The 18176-nt window shown below is 40.9% G+C and overlaps 1 protein-coding gene across 1 annotated transcript in view; it reads left to right on the plus strand.

Moving 5' to 3' along the window:
• CLASP1 (cytoplasmic linker associated protein 1) overlaps positions 1–18176 on the plus strand; it is a 146019-nt gene that overhangs the window by 52415 nt on the left and 75428 nt on the right. Inside the window, exons 9-16 of the mRNA XM_072341864.1 lie at positions 9615–9767; positions 10700–10773; positions 11986–12078; positions 13332–13477; positions 14091–14226; positions 14909–14979; positions 15898–15957; positions 16340–16417. Of these exons, the coding sequence (XP_072197965.1) occupies positions 9615–9767; positions 10700–10773; positions 11986–12078; positions 13332–13477; positions 14091–14226; positions 14909–14979; positions 15898–15957; positions 16340–16417 (811 nt within the window). The remainder of the gene's footprint in view (positions 1–9614; positions 9768–10699; positions 10774–11985; positions 12079–13331; positions 13478–14090; positions 14227–14908; positions 14980–15897; positions 15958–16339; positions 16418–18176) is intronic.

Below are 18176 nucleotides of genomic sequence, written 5' to 3' on the forward strand. Positions count from 1 at the left end.
GTTTTAGGCATAATGGTTCTAAAGCATCTTTTGTAAGATCCAGTGTGAATGTGGCTTCTCAAGGCCAGACTGATTGCAAATACACAGGTCGGTTGAGACGATGGAGTGGCGAGATTCCTCCAAGTGCTAGCTTTACCATTTAGATTCAGCAGAAACATTTCTTTCTCTTGGTGCCTCAGGAGGGTTCTGATGCAGTCAGTAGTTACTCCTTGCTGCTACTAAATACCCTGGAGCAAGAATCAGCATCGAGGCAGGTCCGTCTCTTCTTTCTCTTGGTGTTGGTTGCAGACCAGTGCTGCAGAGAGCATAAAGGCAACTCTTCAGCTTCACTAGTGGTTGTCTCTGGAGCTCCTGACGCTGTTGCCAGCCACATCTACCATCAGCAGAAGCATCTCAAACCAAGTCTGGTAACCTTTTGTAGTATACCCTTCATCATAAAATCCAGCCTTGAATCATTCTTAAATAAACCAGGATTCAACTGCATTCTTTGGTGTTTCCTTATGGGCCTTCACAGGCTGTAGCAATATGCTTCATGATATTATGCATTTGCTTATGTTATAAACTCCTGGTTGTTGTGCTGATCATACCTGTTAAGTCGTTCTCAAGATGTGTATAGGTTGTAGAAATGCTGCCCTATTGTTCCTTTTATGGTGATTCTTTTGTCTCAACCACCTGTGGTCTTAGACAGTCTAATCTCATACTTATTGGCCCACTGAGCATTTTACAGTATTTTAAATGGTTAACTAATTACAATGTATTAATTATGCATCAGGCCAGGCATTCAGGGTGGAAATCATTGATGTGTAATGTGCATAACACCATCCAATGTCTGCAGCTGCAGTATCTGTTCTTGCATTAGCCTTTAGCCAGGCAGATGAATGCCTCAGGACAGAAGCCTTGGCTCCTCTTGTCTGTGGCTCCAGGGGGTGCAGACTGAGGGCCTTGGTTTTCTCCTTGGATATCAACAACTGCTCATGTTGGCGTTTGTTGGCTTGGAGGGGCTTGCATGGGAAGTGTTGAGATGCCCCAATATCTTGTAGGAGGAAACAAAGGTCTTGGACAGGGCCAGGCCTGTATCTTCAATAGGGCTCTCTGCACACCTTCCTGGGGTAACTTCACAGACCAGCTATCCTGAGACTTATCGCAGAAGGAGACAGGGCTGCAGTTTGGCACGTTTATCTCTGTGGGTACTTTTAGAAAGCTTGCTGTTGCTGTATTTCTGCCTTCCCCACGCTCCAGTGTGCTCCGGGAAACCCAAGGCAATAAGATGCTTATGTCCTTTTTCTAACAGTGATTTGTCCTAAAAATGTCAGGCTACGTTTCTGTGTATTTGTTGTCAACACTTCACAACTCAAAGCGCTGTGTTACATAAAATGAGCAGCCCTTCAGGAGCAATATGCAAGAGCAGTAGAAAATGCAATTTCCTTTTGTTGACGATGATGTGAGTTACAGAGCAGTCAGCGTCTAGGTGAGCTAAACCGAGTGATAATTACTGGGCTAGGCTAGGATTTGTGCAGGCTGGAGAAGATGCCTTTTTGTGTGACATCATGGCAACAGATGGTGCTAATAGCTGGAAACCTGACCATGGTATGTGGGTTGATGGCACCTGGTCAGCCTGCGCGCAGTGCTCACTCCTTCATGGCTGAAAAGCATCTGTCCATTTAAAGGCTTCCATTCCTGGTGTGCCTCTTGATTCAGTTCATTCAAACAGAACGCAGACAGTTCAGGTTAAACAAAGCCGCCCATTGATTCTCTAGTAATCTGCGTTTTCAGATGGGATTTGGCAAGTAAAAAAACAAGCCCTCACCAGCAGATGTCTCCCTGGGAGCTCAGCTGAGCAGCTCCTGTGCAGCATTACTGTGAACCAGCCCTGCAAGGTACAGAGAATGCTATGGATTAGCTTCAAGTAATGGTTTGAGGAGAGCTAAATTAAAACTTGAATATGTTGGGATTTGATTTCTGGTTTTACTGAGCCACTTGCAGGTGTTCTGTTTGAATAAACCAATTTTAATGATTATTTTAAGAAAGTAAGCAAACATATTTAGAATATTACACTAATCCTTTGTAGGAGTGAGAAAAAATGATTTAGGAACAAAATGTATGTTTAGAAATGGAATTTAATCTGGATTCTGGCAATGCCCTGAAGTCTCCTTGCCCCTTGAGAACATCTCAGCAAGTTTTCCTTCATGTACTGAGGTTATATGAGGCACTTCTCACTGCAGTAGGGTGGTTGTGCTTTTTGATCATATTAGTATCACATCAGGAGAAGCGCTGTGCCAGGCTGGCTGCAGGCACAGCAGAGTCTGTGGATGATCAGCAGCTGAAAGATGCCACTGCCTGCATCTCCTGCCTGACTAACCAGCAGAACGGGGGCTTGCTGTGTGCACTGGGAACCTGGGCTGTGGCAGTAACTTCTTTGTGACTGGAAAGAAAGATAAATACTAAGCAAGATCAGAGATGCAAGCTTACCTTTCAACCAGAGCTTCGCTGCTTGTGTGTGCGTGGGGAGATGGTGCCAGAGGGAGCCCCTTTACTGCTACAGAATTGAATTTTTAATGTTTTGTGAATAAAACCAGAATAATTCACTTCCTTTCTTAAAATTATTCGCCTCAGTATTTTAGTGTATTGTTAAGAACATAGAGAAACCCTAACATCAGCACTGTAGAGCACTGAGGATTACTATTAGTTAAAATGGAAAGCTACGTGCTTTATCTGCTGTTTGGAAATTGAGGAACGCTTTCCTGCAGCAATCCCAGTCCTTCAATAAGGCAATTAATTCCTGTACTGCTGGAAGAGGATATTTCCTGACTCTAAAAATCCCCCTGCTCCATCCTGTATAAATAGCCTTTCTCATTGATTGGTATCTCTGGGGCTCAGGTTATGTGACCCACTTTGTGTTTATATCTGTGAAGATTATGCTAACGAGGCTGCTGTGAGGAGGTGCGTTTTGCTTGCAGCTACTGCTGCTGTATTTAATGGGTGTTTTCCAGGGTCTGGAAGGAAAAAAGTGAAGGCAGCAAGGAAAGCTGCAGCAGTGAAACACAGAGCTAACACCCTGTTGTGGAGCACGTGATAGGCTTGGAAATAACTGGTGTGGTTGTGGAAGGCTGCATTCAGAGATAGCCGTATCTTTGTGTGGGTGGCTTGGCTATTAACTGTGGGTTGTGCTCTGAGAGGCCAAACAACAAGCCCAGCTGACGGAGACTATGTGTAGTTTAAGGCAGGGCTGGTTTGGATCTTGAAACTGAAACCATATGCAAACCTGGGCTTTTGAATGGGTTTTATTTTTGCAAGACTTGTGTTGTGGGTTTCCCAGTGTGACTGTGGGCTGCTGGAAAGCAGTGTGGCTGCTTGGAAGGGGCCCTTTGAGAGTATTGGGTTTCCAAGGATGACTCTGGGAGAAACAAATCTTTTTCTCTTTTTGCCTTGTGAGCACATGTCTGTCTCACGTTTTTTCCTCAGTCTTTATGGGGAGAAATCCTTGTCTGTACATCCTCTAACACACGGGTTTGTGATCCTTGCTTAGGTGTCGGCGTGAACTTCACTAAAATAATCACTAGAATTAATGAATTCTTGCTGTTTTTGTGTGGCTCCATCTTAACTTCTGGTCCTTCTGTGAATTCTTTGAGCAGGTAGGGCTTGTGTGCGCAGCTGCTCAGTAGCTTAGCTGTTTTGTTCTATTGGTATTGTTACAGAACTTATAGGAAGATGAATCCTTTTCATTGCTGCTTTTTCAGGTCTCCTGATGGGTAACAAGAACTGTCACAGTGCTGAAGATTCTGGAAGTTCAACTTAATTCCCATATTCTTTTGTTTAGTATCACAAGCAAGTTTCTGAAAAACGCTTTGGCTGCTGTATTCTTAGTCATGTTAGTAACCCTACACCATTAGAGTGCATGGTGTGACTTGTTAGCCCAACGCTGTCAGCCTTATGGTTTTAAAGACTATATTTGGAAGCAGGAAGTATTAGATCCTTCTAATTTCTCTGGCTTTCAAATCTTTAAGGCTTATTTCACTCTTTCCCACAGCCATCATGAATAAAACTTGAATTGGAGCCATCTGATTCCAAGACTGAAAATTACAAAATCCCTCAGAAGAATAATTGGGATCGGTTGTGAGTTGCATGATTTCAGATTGGTCTGTCCAGTTCATCAGGCTGGTACTTGGGAGCAGGTTTTACATTTTGCAGGGGCTATTGCTTATTTTTTCTGGTGGGACAAAGTTGGTAGTTGCTTCCCATAGTGGCCTGTGTGTGTGTCTACTGTTGGATGTCATGTCAGGGTCTGTGCTCATTTCCTCGGTTAACTTTATTATACTGGAGTTGGTGTAATAAATGTACTAGCAGAAATGTGACTTGTTTATTATTGCCATTAGTATCCAATTGTTTTTCTGCTTAGAGGGATGGCAGAAAGCAATATGCTGTGAAATGTCAGTGTCTGTTTGCTTGCAGACTGAGCAGAATGTATATCAAAACAATTGCCTGTCTGTGAGCGTGATGTATTTGAAGCAGAAAGCAATTCCAAATGTTACTTCTGTCAGGAATCTTATTTACCTTTGTGATGGCAGTTGACTCATTAGGTTATGAGCACCTTCATTCGCTCCTAATAGACAGAATGAGGCAGCAGCTAAAAAGATGAATCTCATTTCCTAGCAAAGAATTGATAAGTGACACTTTTTGGATGAAAGAAAAGCATTCTGATACCAGGATTGTTATAAAATAAAAAACAAACATTCATCCACTGGCCTGCCTTGATATCCTTGGATTGGCACTGAGTACCACTGTATCTCAGGTTGGGGATCATCGCTGTATTGTGAACATGAAGATGAGGCTGAGTTGCCCAAAGGGGCTGCCTGAAGAACACTGGCTAAATGCAGGCTGGGTTCTGTGTGGCAGGAGGAGGAGTAAGGACGCATACTCTGTAGCCTTCGGTATTGGTGGCTTTGCATTCTGTGTGTCCTCTGTATTCAAGGAGGGCCCTTGGGTCATCAGGACATGGAGCTTTAACTGCTGGCAGGGCTTGAGCAGGGGTTGATGTGCTTCAGTGTCAGCAAGTGTGCACATGTTGCTGTCCCTGTGTATTAGGGAGTGAGAGAGGGAGGGGCTCCTCCAGGACCAGCCTTCACCTGCACCTCAGAGGGAGACTGGCATCAGAGACATGCAGTTGTAGTGAAGTGTGAGATGTGTTGGCTGATTTCTGCTCACAGGGGGTACCAGAGAGTGGCAATGCTTTTGTACAGTCAGCTGACAGCTGTCTTGGATTGAGTGATCTACATGTCTGAGTTTGATATTTTTGCAGTTATTATTATTATTATTTGCATACTGTTTAATAATATTTTCTGATATAAATCATTTTTTCCTTTAAGCTAGCGTAAGTTGGTTGCTTGCTGTCAGGAACTAAGAACCAAGTGGAAGACCTCCAGAGCAGGCAGCGCTTCTCCAGGCCTCCTTTCCTTACAGACCTCAGTGCTTTACTCCACTTAGATACCAACGTAAAGATTTAACTGCTTACATTTCAGAGAGAAGGGAGATGTTGTGCTGTCAAAGGAGATGTGTACAAGTTGCCAGCTCCCTTCTGCTGCACCGAGGTTTGGATTTGGGGCACGTGGTAAATGAGTGCAGCGGGTCGAAGGCAGGTGCAGAGCCTTGTGGTCAGGCCTGCAGGCTGTGGCAGGGCATCTTCAGTATGGATAGAGGTGTGATTTCTATTTTAAAAGCCAGAGAGCATTTCAATTCATCAGAGAGGGAGTCTGAACCCCAGTTAGTTGGCATTAAAAGGTCCCAGCTGATGGCTCAGGCAGAGAAAGCTCTGGCCCTTATCTGCTGTGGTTCCTGACCAACTGGTGCTCTCTTTGCCCTGTTTTACACCTTGGCCAGGCCATGAAGGGGTTACATTCTAAAATGAATAATGACTAAATTTATTCGTCATGGCCAAATGATGACAGCTGTTGAGATGCTCCTGTTAGCGCTTCCCAGGGGATAAAGCCAGGCTGGATCCTGGTGCAAGCCAGCCCAGCCGGGCAGAGCAGCTCAGCTGCAGCGTGTGCTGCTCATTCCCCTTGCTCCCTTCCTCAAGTGCACTGCAGTTCCCTGGGTCGAAACGGATGTTCCTGAGAATCCTATAGAGCTGCTAGAGAGGACTGAGGCCGTAGCTGTTTAAATCCATGTGCCAAGACAGCATGCTTAATGAATACAGGGGCAATGATTGATTATGCTCTGGACTGAAAGCCGCGGCTCGCTGCAAAGCACTCTTACATCTGGGCGCGCTATGGAAAATACGAAGGAATGTTGAGGAAGCTTATTTGCAGAAGGATATGTACTTGTAAGCAATTCTTTTCTTCTTAAATAATGTAAAGGAATTGAAAAATGTAAAGCCAATTGTGTTGTTTCCCTGAGACAGCAGAGTGGTGAGCAGACAAAGGTCTCTTTTATCAGGGCATGTCTGTGGCGGAGAGCACTGGGGGGCTTTTAGGGTGGGAAAATATCAGCGGTTATTTAATGCTTCGGTCTGGTACCCATTCTGCTTTGGTGCACCTCTGATAGAGTGATGAGTTACACCCATCCTGAATTTGGCACCTCGGGGATTGCAGATGGACTGAAAAAGAAAATAATATATGATCCTAGTTGAAATGATTGTTGTGAGCCCAGACAATGAATGGGGGGAAAAGGCTTTTTCGTGGTAGTGCTTAATAGTTTGTTTTCATCTAATTTTCTGATCTCGTGTGTTCAGGTTTCTTTCTGTTCTTTGTTTCTCTTTCTGTCCTGCACACGTGCTGCTAGAAGACTTAGTGTGCAGTTCTGAATGTAGCTCTGTTCACTGTTCAGATTACAAAATGCTGTTTGGCTATTGAAGGACTATTCTGATAACTATATATTTACAGACTAAATGAAGAGGGTGATGAGATTGTAAATTGTAACCTAAACATCTCCAAAACTGTGGGCTGGTTGTTTTTTGTATTTTCCCTTCTTTTTTGTGTGTGTGTGTGTGTTGTTCTTGGCTAATGCTCAGAGAAGCCTGCTTTACATAGCATTTTAGCAATTAAATCAACTGCAGGAGTGCAATCTTTATAATGTTTTTCTGAATTTGCATGTATTATAAAGTAGCAAACCACACCTCCATCCCCTTTTGGAGGGGTTTCAAGAGTACGGATAGAAGAGGAAGTAAGTTAAATAATAGTGTTTAGATAGTAGTGCAACTGATGGAGAATTGCATTACCAGATGAAAGTGGTTTTGAAGTAATTAAATGCTGCCTGAGAATGACTGACTTTCTCTTGGCTGGTAATATATATTATAAATAATCATTTGCTTAGTATCTAAATATGGGCATTTGGAATAAATGTAAATCGGGTGAATTTGGCCTGGGAGTATTTGAGGTCTGTATAAGTTTATCATCCTCATTTAAACCCCTTTCTGTAGGCTTCAGAGATCACAGGTTTTAGAGTCTTATTTTCATCTACCGTGCCCTTTGGTGCAACTCTAACCAAGTAATGTTTCTGAAATAAATGTCCTGTTTGAATTAGACTGCATCTTTCAGGGCAAACTAAAAACAAACAAAAAACAAAAGGAAAAACAGCCTACAAAATTCAATGCTTTTAATATATTCCCGGAGTGGAACTTGCCAGGTAAGGCACCTTTTCTATTAGATAGAGAAACAACACTAATAAATCACATTGGAAAACTACATGAAGTCTTCGGTTGCTGTGTTAATGCAACTTGTTAAGCATCTCATCAGGGTAAACAGTCCCCTGCAATGAACTTTCACTTAAATTAATTAAAAATGTATTTTCTAGTCATTCTTGTGGCTTTTCCCTGAGCTCCTTTCGAGTATGTTATATTTTTAATTTCGTATGTCAGAACAAAACAGTGAGTGTCAATGGGAAGTAGTGTGGTCTCCATGGCTGCCTTAGGACACACTGGAATGGATCCCAGGTCCTAAATGTAATGGTAGTTGTTGTTCTCCTTAAGTTTGACCTCAGATTTCTTGATATGACCATAAATATCTCAGTCATAAAGTTCCTGTGTTCGCTTTGTCTTGTTCACTTTTGCCTTAGCAGCAGCTGAAATGTGTTATTGCACCTGCTTTCCTTTACATGTTACTCTTTTTTTCCTATCCCTTTGCCTCAATCCAAGGCTTTTTGAATGTTAAAATCAATGGGACAGCTATCCTTGGCCACCATCCTTAACCTTTTTGGATGCTGTCTTGATATTGTTTCATTGCTGTGCTTGCAGTGTGGCATCATACACACGCATACAGGTTGCAAATGTAGCTTTTAGACTTTTAGATCATCTGTGACAGCTCTTCTGTATCTAGCTGCTAATGAGACTTTTTGGGTAGGGAAAAGTAAGGCTAAGGACAATGCAGGCTTTTCTTGTTATTTTCTTTTTTTCCTTCCGCTAGAATATGTCTTTACTGTTACCAGTTTTTCTTATGAGAAGCTCAACATGTATTGAGTTTTACTCATTAGTGTTCAATAGGAGCCTGTACTGGTTACTTGATACTCCCAGGCGCTTTCCTGAGTAGGGATGGATTAAAGCTCCTGCTTGTGATGTTTGTTGAGTGAAATTTCACAAAGGGAATATTCCCAAAACACTGAGATTGGGCCGTACTGTGAATCATTGGGTTGAGGCGGGCATGGATCACGTCTCAAATCCTGAATGAAGTGTTAGTATGGAAAAGCCAAATGATGGGGAACCGAGAGGCTTTTCCTAGCCTCGATAAATTATGCACTTCGTCTTTATCAGCTGTCCAAATGTTTTGTCACCTCCCAACCTAAGGCTGTTTTTTAAAGTGGATTAGCTAATTTGTGTAGAACTGCAATATAAGCACTCCTTTGGAATTGAATTGACCTTCACTGAAAATCAAAGTGACTGTAATTCGTTTTAAGTTAATTTATGTTATGTTTGGAAATAAGGCCTTTGGGTGGATACAAAGGATTCCATACGTTTCAGCTCACCTTAATTTTTTTTTATTTTTAATTTTAGATAATCCTTTGCTGTTTCCTTGCTTTGTCGCAAGGAAGCTCTGCTGATAACTTAAAAACACAGAAGTGGGTGTACAGCATTAGGTTGGGTCTGTGATTAATGGTCCCAGAGGGAAATGTCTGTGGCTTATCAGCAGCATAGGTGTTGCCATGTGATCTTTCCTGGATTAGTCTGTTTGTTCTTGATCTCGTGCAGGCGGTTAGCATGGTGTGAAAGGGCAGCTGGCTCTTCCTGATCCGTTCTGCACATGGATTTGCTCATGTTTTGCTTTTTTTTTATTTTTTTCAAAACTGCTCATATGAAAAAGAAAATTGCAGATGTAGACTGTAGACAGCTCAAGCATTAGCTGTGGTTTTATCTTTTTTTTTATTGCTGATTTGTGGGTTCTTCTGTCAGAACACACTTGTTGAAAGGGGTTATAAAGTGGTGGCTACAGCAGCGCAGAAATGGTCTTGGTGGCTGGTGGTCATTCCTGAATAACTGGATTGCCATCATGAAGAAGCGATTTAGCTGGGAACTGGCAAAGCAGATCCAGCTCGTGTTTCAGCAGCCCAGGCAGTGTGTCTGCCATCACATTGGCGTGTTCCTTTAAAACTCCCAGATAAGCTGACTATGCTTTTTCTTTTATTGGCAGATAAAAATTTTGACGATGAAGACTCTGTGGATGGGAACAGACCTTCCTCAGCTAACTCCTCTACGTCTTCAAAGGCCCCTGCAAACTCACGTAGAGTTGGAATGGGGACTACTCGCAGACTTGGGTCTGCAGCTCTGGGATCCAAGTCCTCAAGTAAGCTGATAACAGAGTATCCTGCCGTTCATGTTTGAGCTTAATTCCAGAATTTTCTGTCAGTATCATTTTCCCAGTACCCAGAAGCAGTTGTTTCCCATGTGAGATTGTTACATGTATGTTGGCCTGAATGCAAGTGAGTCTGTACAATGTGTGTGAGTCTGCAAACACTCCTCACGTCCCTCTGGTATACGTTGCCTTTGTGTAAGGTTGGAACTGCCTTATTGTGCAGTGAGGGCTTAGGGTGGAACGTGTCAGTGATGCATAGTATGAATTTTTGTTTTTTTTATAGCTGTGACTCTCCTGCTGGACTGATGCAGACTGCTTCCAGCCATATGCTAAAACTCAAGGCCTAAAACAGACACGTTGACTTTCTTCTAAGTCCTTCAGGCATTGCTAGTAGTGAAGGTGAAAGAGAAGGGAGTGATAATTTGGAATGTGATCAATTCTAAATGTAATTACAACAGATCTACAGAAATGGAGGAAGTTGTCTTTCCCATTTTCTAATGTGATTAATATTCCAGAGACTGTTTATCTTCCTTATCATTTGTCTGCTTGTGCAGGTGTCAGGAGATCTGCACCTTCATCTATTATAGATAGGATTAAATCCTTTAAAATAAAATCTCCCCTATAATGAAAGTAAATATTCCCTTTCATCTTTCAGACTATGCCCCCTAACTGTTGAGTGACTACTATAATGACTTCCCTAGTTATGCCCTCTGTACCTTAGAGCTGAAGGATGCTATGAATGTGTGCAGTTCATGCCTGGCACTGAATTTTCCTGCCTCTATTTTTATTACATTTGCAGCATTCAGAGGTTGTGTGGATAGTGAACTTTCTCTTGATTAGGTGCCTTGATAGATAGCTGGTGGTTTCTTAATTGATTCTCTTGTTGATAAGAAGATTGAAAAGGCTTTTTTGTTGTTTGTCAGCAAGCAAAGAGGGAGCAGGTGCTGTGGATGAAGAAGACTTCATTAAGGCATTTGAAGACGTCCCAACAGTTCAAGTAAGTAGAATTATAAGCTAAAGTGTACATAACACAAAACAGCAAAAGATAGGTGTAGAATCTAGTTCTCATCACTGATCACTTGCTCTTTGCTTGCATGCTGGCAAGTTTCCTCTAAGGGAAAGTAAAATTGAAGGTTGTAGGGAAGGAACTTTACAATGGTGGTAGATGCCATTAGACTGGTGTGAAATGCTCAGAAGTGGAGGGAAAGGAGCCAGGAGGTTTGTGGTAGAGGTATCATAGGAGAAGATACTGAGCTGGCACTGGATGGGGCATGTTGAACAGTGCTGTATGATCAAACAAAACAAAGTCTCCAGAAGCCTCTCTACATTTAATTTGTGTCACATGGAAACTGAAAGCAATAAAGGTTCATTGTACCTCCAGGATCTCTGCTGTTTTGAGTGCTATGGTGGAACAGTGTGTGTTTGCTGGTAGGTTTAGTCAGGTATCAGTTGTGTGGGGGTGCATCACCTCTCCTTCTGCAGAGTTTACCCACTGGCACAAGAAGACCACATGGATGTGCTCATGATTTTTCCCAGCTCAGCCTAGAACCTAACCTGGGCTGAAGTGTAGGATGGTAACTTAGTTAACCTTACTCTTTTAATACATTTGTGCATTTTTAGTGAATCTGCTTTCACATTGACTGACTTCATTCTCTTGATATCTTTCTTCTGTGCTCCAATACAGAGTGACTGTTTAATTGTATGAACGTTTTTAGCGCCTGCAAGTTTTAATAGCCAATTTAGAGTTAAGCTTTTAAGGTCTTTCTTTTGTGTGGGAATGAGTTAGTTTTCCCTGGTTACGTGCAGTGACTGTTGACTAGCTCCATAAAGCATATCCAATTATCTCTTCCATAAAGCAGGAATTGTAGTGTTTTATTGGCTGTGCTATTGCAGATGCCAGTTATGTATTTGACTTTAACTCTTCTCATTAACTTTTTCTCTTGCTGTATACAGTACAGAAATGCTGCTTAAGATTCTGAAGCTATAGTAAAATAATAGATGACAGTCGTTCAGTTATTCTCTGATCATGTTATAATTTTTGAGGGAGATATCTGTAAATTCTTCGCATTATGCAAAACTAGCTTGTCTGAGTCTAATAGGTGACGGCTGAGCATTGAGGGGAAGAGGAAATAAGATGGTAGTTGAGAAATGATCTTGCTTTCTGGAATAAATCTCATGTTATGATTCTACTCTGTATTTAAATTTACAGATCTATTCTAGCCGGGATCTTGAGGAATCCATAAACAAAATAAGAGAGATACTATCTGACGATAAACATGACTGGGAACAGAGAGTATCTGCTGTAAGTAGTGAACTGTGTCATGAACTCCATTAATATGAGGTTTTCCTTCACTGAGTTTATCCCATGAAAGAAGTTGCTGAGAGAATCTCAGAGTAAGGCTGAAGTGCAATTGAAGTGGTGAGCATCTGTTGTGTTTTCCCAGGCCTAGGAGAAATATTTCCTTATGAGACTGAGTTTAAACCACATCTGTGGAGGATGCTGGTTTTGATATAAAGGCATCTGATGAGTCAACATCAGGTTGAACTGGAAGTCATGCAGGGAATCTAGATGTAAAGCTAGAAATTTGCTAGCAGATCTTGAAATGCTGAAATGGAAATATTGAAAATGATATCCAGAATCTCTTAAAACACCCCTCTGTTGATGTAGAAAGTCATTTTGCCTATAGAGAGCCTGCTTATAATTTTGCAAAAAGGAAGTTAAAGCAACCAATTCAGAAAATTTAAGCACTTAAATTTTGAATAGATGGTTATAAATGTGGGAAATGCATTAGAAAATTAGGTATGCATACCAAGATTGTCCTGTTTTCTGAGATGAGCAGTGTTTCCATAATACAAATAGAAGCATAAACATCAGGCTTTGATCACTGGTACGGCAGCTATGGCATGTCTGTCGAGTCATCTATTACAGGTCTAAGCGTCAGCTTGTGCTGATTCAGCTTACTTCATTTTTTGCTGTAGTGAGAGTAGTAAGCTTAACTAGAGGGACTGTATTCATGAGGTCATGTGGAGATATCCAAAATAGTCTCTATGAAGAAACTGTGGTCCGAGTATCACTAGAAAATATGCTGTTTTAGTGAGGTCAGGGTTGCACTTCTAGTAGGCCCATATAATTATTTAAAGTCAAGGAACAAATTCTAGATGTAAGTCAGTACAACTTTGCTCTGAGTGTAAGTCAGCCCATGTTTCAGAGAAGATAGCTAGCCATGTGTGGTTCTAAGCTTTTAGAAACTGTTGTACTTAGGTGAATATTAAGAATAAACGTGAACCTTTGGTATTTTTTGGCTTAAGAAGTTATGTTTGGGTCATTAACTATATAGTTGTAGAAGTCTTATGTAATACTTGTGGATTGCTGTGGCAGTTAGCTACCATGTTTATGCTACTTTATATTCTTAGGATGTTAACCTGTGAGTTGTATGTAAAGTCTGAAATAAAATTGCTTGGTGTTGTACCGAGGCCAAGTATGAGCTGCAGGCCTAACTGACCTTCTGTACATTGCTCATTAACAGTCACTGCTTTGTTTTGTCCTGCCAACAGCTGAAAAAGATCCGCTCCTTACTGTTGGCTGGAGCCGCAGAATACGATAACTTCTTCCAACACTTAAGACTCCTAGATGGAGCATTTAAATTATCTGCTAAAGACCTGCGATCTCAGGTAGTGCGGGAAGCTTGTATCACACTGGGGTAAGTTTACTTTCTAAACATGCTTGACTTGGGTTCTAGGACCATGGAACTGATGCTGGTTAGATGGTATTAGAACACACGTATGAATTAACTAATAGATTGAAATCTTGCTACAGCCATTTAAGGTTATGTTCCTGTAGGCTACTAACTGTAGTTGAACAAACCCATATTGTTGAGTTTTAAACATTAATGATTGAGATGTGCAAAAATGTGTTTGGTTCCAGTTCAGAATGAGCTGGTTTATTTTTGATCCTTCACTCGTAGTGAAATGATGAAAGAAAAAGAGCCTGTCGTGTTTCTAGCAGTACTTTTTGTGGAAATCCATGCATATGATTGTGAAAATGATCACTTAGAGAAACTTACAAGTCTGGAGAAATACTTCTATTATTACTGTCACACTTGCTTGTTAGTAAATATTTCTCACAGTTGAAAAAAGAGCATGAACTTGAAATGAAAGGAACTATTTCAAAAGCAAATTGCTCTTTGGGGTTGGAGAGGAGGTGACGGTTGGGAAGAGTGAGATATTAGATGTGCTGATGTTATATATTCTTTGTAAGTCTGACTCGCTTACTCCTCAGTACACTTAACAGTGTGACTTCATTGTGTTTTACAGGCATTTATCATCAGTGCTGGGAAACAAGTTTGATCATGGGGCAGAAGCCATTATGCCAACAATTTTTAATCTGATTCCAAATAGTGCCAAAGTCATGGCCACCTCTGGTGTTGTAGCAGTTAGATTAATCATTCGAGTAAGTATCAGTCAAAAGAGAACAACGTTTTATTGTTCCCAAACGTTGTGATGTTTCTGAGAAAATATGGATGTTACTGCCATGAAAATTAGGTAAAATGTCAAATCTGCTCTTCTGATTGTGCTAGGCTTGTCTGTCTCCATTTGTAATAAAGCCTAGTGTAGCTATACAACAATAGGTAAGTAGAAGAAAGTGGCAGAAGTGATAGGAAAAATGTTTCTTTACAGCGTAATGTATTTTTATCCCTCAGAGGTGAGCGATGTTTTTTTAATCAGCTTTAAATTATGACTTGCAATACAGTCTTAATGTGCTTAAAAACTCCTCAGGGACAGCACATGCTGCCTAAAACTGTTCGGTTGCAGAAGTGGCTTCTGCTCGGGAAGCTGCACATGGCCTGCCAGCTCTTCAGTTGTAACCACTGTCTGTTCAGATCCTCTTGAAGTGACTTCAGCTCTTTGGTAGAAGAAAAAAGAAAATCTGTTAAAAATATTTTTACTGATAAAATATATATATTTAATAATAACAATCTGTCCATATTCATTAGTGCTTCCTTATTTAGCAGTTTGATTTTTAAGAACTGGAGATAAAAGTAGCATGCAGGGCTCAGGTGGTTAATGCAGATTACTTTATATTCCACAAAACTGTAAAGTTTTCTTCCTGTTTTTGTTCTGTTTTGTTCTAGCATACACACATCCCCCGACTAATACCCATCATAACCAGTAATTGTACCTCCAAGTCTGTTGCAGTTAGAAGGTGAGCATTTAGTTTGAAGTTCTGCTGTTGTTTTCCGGTAAATAGAATCCTGTATGCTTTTGTTATCAAAACTGTATTCGTGGTAAGAGCTGTTACAGACATTGCTGTAGAGAATTCAACTTATTCTTCCCCATGAGCTGGGAACAAATTCAAAGTCAGCTGTTATGTATAAGGTGCAGCATCACAGAGAAGGAAAGGCAGTTTATCTAAAAGAAACACATTCTTTAATCTCTGTGCCTACTTAACAATGTCACATTAGCTTTTTTTAACTATTCTTTTTCTCACAGACCTGCTTTTTTCTTCCCCACTACTAATCTTTGCAGTGATGTATTTTCTTTGAGCCAGTCAGCAGAAATGCTGTTCTGTGGTATCGCTGGGCAGTATGTGCTCCCTCTACATTTAAAATTGAGGTGTAGTGCACTCTGGCAGCCTCGCTGGGAGGCTCTTGCTTGTGCCATACAAATTGATTTCTCTCTAGTTAAATGAAAAGAAGATCTTTATAGTTGATGAATTTTGTGACAAACCTTGATAAAAATCATAGCACACAAATGCCTTCCTTTCTGTAAATGAGGGAGACTGAAGCTGAAAAGAAACTAGATGCAGAGTTTCCTTGTGAAGCTTGAAACCTTGTGAGTATGGGGTGGTACTAATTTGTATCTTCTTTGCCTGTATCTAAGGGGGCCTTTGTGTTTTACATCAAGATCTCTCTGCAGACCTTCTAGAGAGATGAATCCAGTTACTTTACAGTTTTTATTGACAGCATTTGTAGAGTTCTTGATGTTTCTGTTGTGGTTCTTCCTGAATTCTAATGTCCTGAGAACCACGATAATGAAAGGTGACTACTGTGCAGAGGCAGGTATGGTGAAGTCAATGTACCTCTTAATTTGAGAACTCAGCATTTCTCCTTTTTCTTCTCAGGCGCTGTTTTGAATTTTTAGACCTGCTGCTGCAAGAGTGGCAAACCCACTCCCTAGAAAGGTGAGCTCAAGACGTTGGTTAATTCTAGCCTACTAATGTCTGGGAGGTTAGATCTGTAGAAAGGATAGTCTTAGGGGTGAGATTCATGTAGCCCTAGTGAAGGTATTTTTGTGGCATCTACGTGTGTGCATATATATAATTCATCCATGTGGTTCTGACAGCCAGAGTTCAGAAAGAACTAAAGGTGAACCAATGAAGAATGTTCAGCAGTGTGGATGAAACAAAACTGACTTAGAAGAGTAGATAAAGCTGCAAAATATATAGAGTGGAAATGGGAAGCCCTCTTTGTTCAGGGACACCAAGGCAAAACCATACTAGTTATTCATTTGTAAATGTAGCACACTGTTCTGGATTGCTGGACTCTGTATCCTTCTTATTTCAGACACATATCAGTGTTAGCTGAAACAATAAAGAAGGGAATTCATGATGCAGACTCTGAAGCCAGGATAGAAGCAAGAAAGTAAGTAGAAGCTATTGTTGCCTTTTCTTCTTTCTTTGTGTTGTGAGTTCTGGTATTACTTGTTGGAGACTCTGAAAGACAAGTAATGTTCTAGCAACTGAGGCAAGCACTTCTTCCCTTTCGAAGGGAGTGGTTAGTAGAAAATGTCATATGAAATGATAACTTAGGGCTTAGTTGTATATTTATGTATTGGTTTCGAACGGCGTTTATTTTACTTTGGTCTCTGATAATTTATTGTATTTTTTCCTGTCTGAATGGGTAAACCATTTACTTGAGCTTAACCTATAAGTCTAGTGTCCACAACTAGTGGCCTTCTCTATCTTCTTGATGCTTGAGACCCCTGGGTTTAACTGAAATTTCTTCTATCTAGTGTAAGAAAGCTATTATTTCTGTTGTTTTTTCTTGTTTTTTTTACTTACATGCAATACTGTGGTGTCTGTTATTTTTGAAATAAAAGTCACTGTGCTGGTACGCTGCTAAATATTATCCCAGGTGGAGGAATTATTTTGACAGTGAAACAACATCTTTGTGTACGTCTACAGAAGATGTAATCAGTTTTTTTTCCTGTTTAAGATTCCTTGCATTTTTGACAATGTCTGTATTTAGGATAGCGTGCTCCTATAATGGAATCGTGCTCTGCTGAACAGACAACGGGAACATTTTTCTTCAGAAAGAGTGCTGTTAAACAAGAAATCACTGTACAATATATTTTGTTCACCTAAGTGCTATATTATAAGCAGAAGCGTTTCACAGTAGGACTGTTTAAATCCTTTTGAGAGGGAAAGTTTGCATCACTGGAAAAGTACAGCGTGCACTGAGATTTCACAGCGGGTGACTAGTTAAGCTGAAAAGGCAGCAGGGAAAATGGAATAAGACTTCAGAAAACAGGCTTAATTCTCTTTTCCCATGTTTCTTAATTAAGTGCTACTGTCTGTAAGGCAGAAATTTGTTTCCTTTTACTGGTGTGAGAATGCATGTGACTTCTCTGAAGACTGGCTGTCTCATGCAGACAATTCTTGATTCATTTGAGCTAATGGTCTTGCTCTTAAACTGCCCCTTAGTTGCCCCCTGAAAAGTGCTGAGAGGCTTCATCTCCTTTGTGATGAGAGTGAATGGTGTTTTAGCATTGGCCAGGAGATGAGGACCAGGGAGGAATTCCCACTTCTTTAAATGCTCTTTTACTTTCAGAGCATGGTACTGATTGCAAGTGTATTGAAGCATCTTATTCTTTAATATTCCCAAAAGATCATCAGCAGCCTTAGTTCTACAAAAGATTTCTCTCTGCTTAATGTACAGGAGCTATTTGTTAAACTTGAGGAAGAAAGCACCTGCTGGTGATTTCCTGAATCAGACCCGTGTGTGTGTATTCTGCTTCTGGCTTGTTTTTTGAACTATCTGTTGATCAGCAAGTCCTAAGCCAACTTCATTCTGATTATGGTTCTAGTCTAGGTCTGTCTCTTATGTATGGTAGACAGCTGGAGGGATGTGAGAATTTCCTTTGTGACAAAGCCTTTTTGGTAACTTGTGTTTTCACAAAGCCCCAGGTGGTATATACCCATCTTGTTATTTTTGTTTGCTTTGACTTCTTTGGGGCTGTCATTCTTGCAGTCTCGTTACTCGCAGTACCTCTGAAGTGCATGGAGGTGGTAGATGATTGAAATGTCTGGGCTAAGCAGCCCACTGATGCCATTAGTGAAAAAGGTTCTGACTATACCCTCACTTCACTGACCTTTAAAATGTGATAAGGAAATATTAACAG

The sequence above is a fragment of the Excalfactoria chinensis genome, chromosome 7 (assembly GCF_039878825.1).
Source record: "Excalfactoria chinensis isolate bCotChi1 chromosome 7, bCotChi1.hap2, whole genome shotgun sequence".
Taxonomy (NCBI): Eukaryota; Metazoa; Chordata; class Aves; order Galliformes; family Phasianidae; genus Excalfactoria; species Excalfactoria chinensis.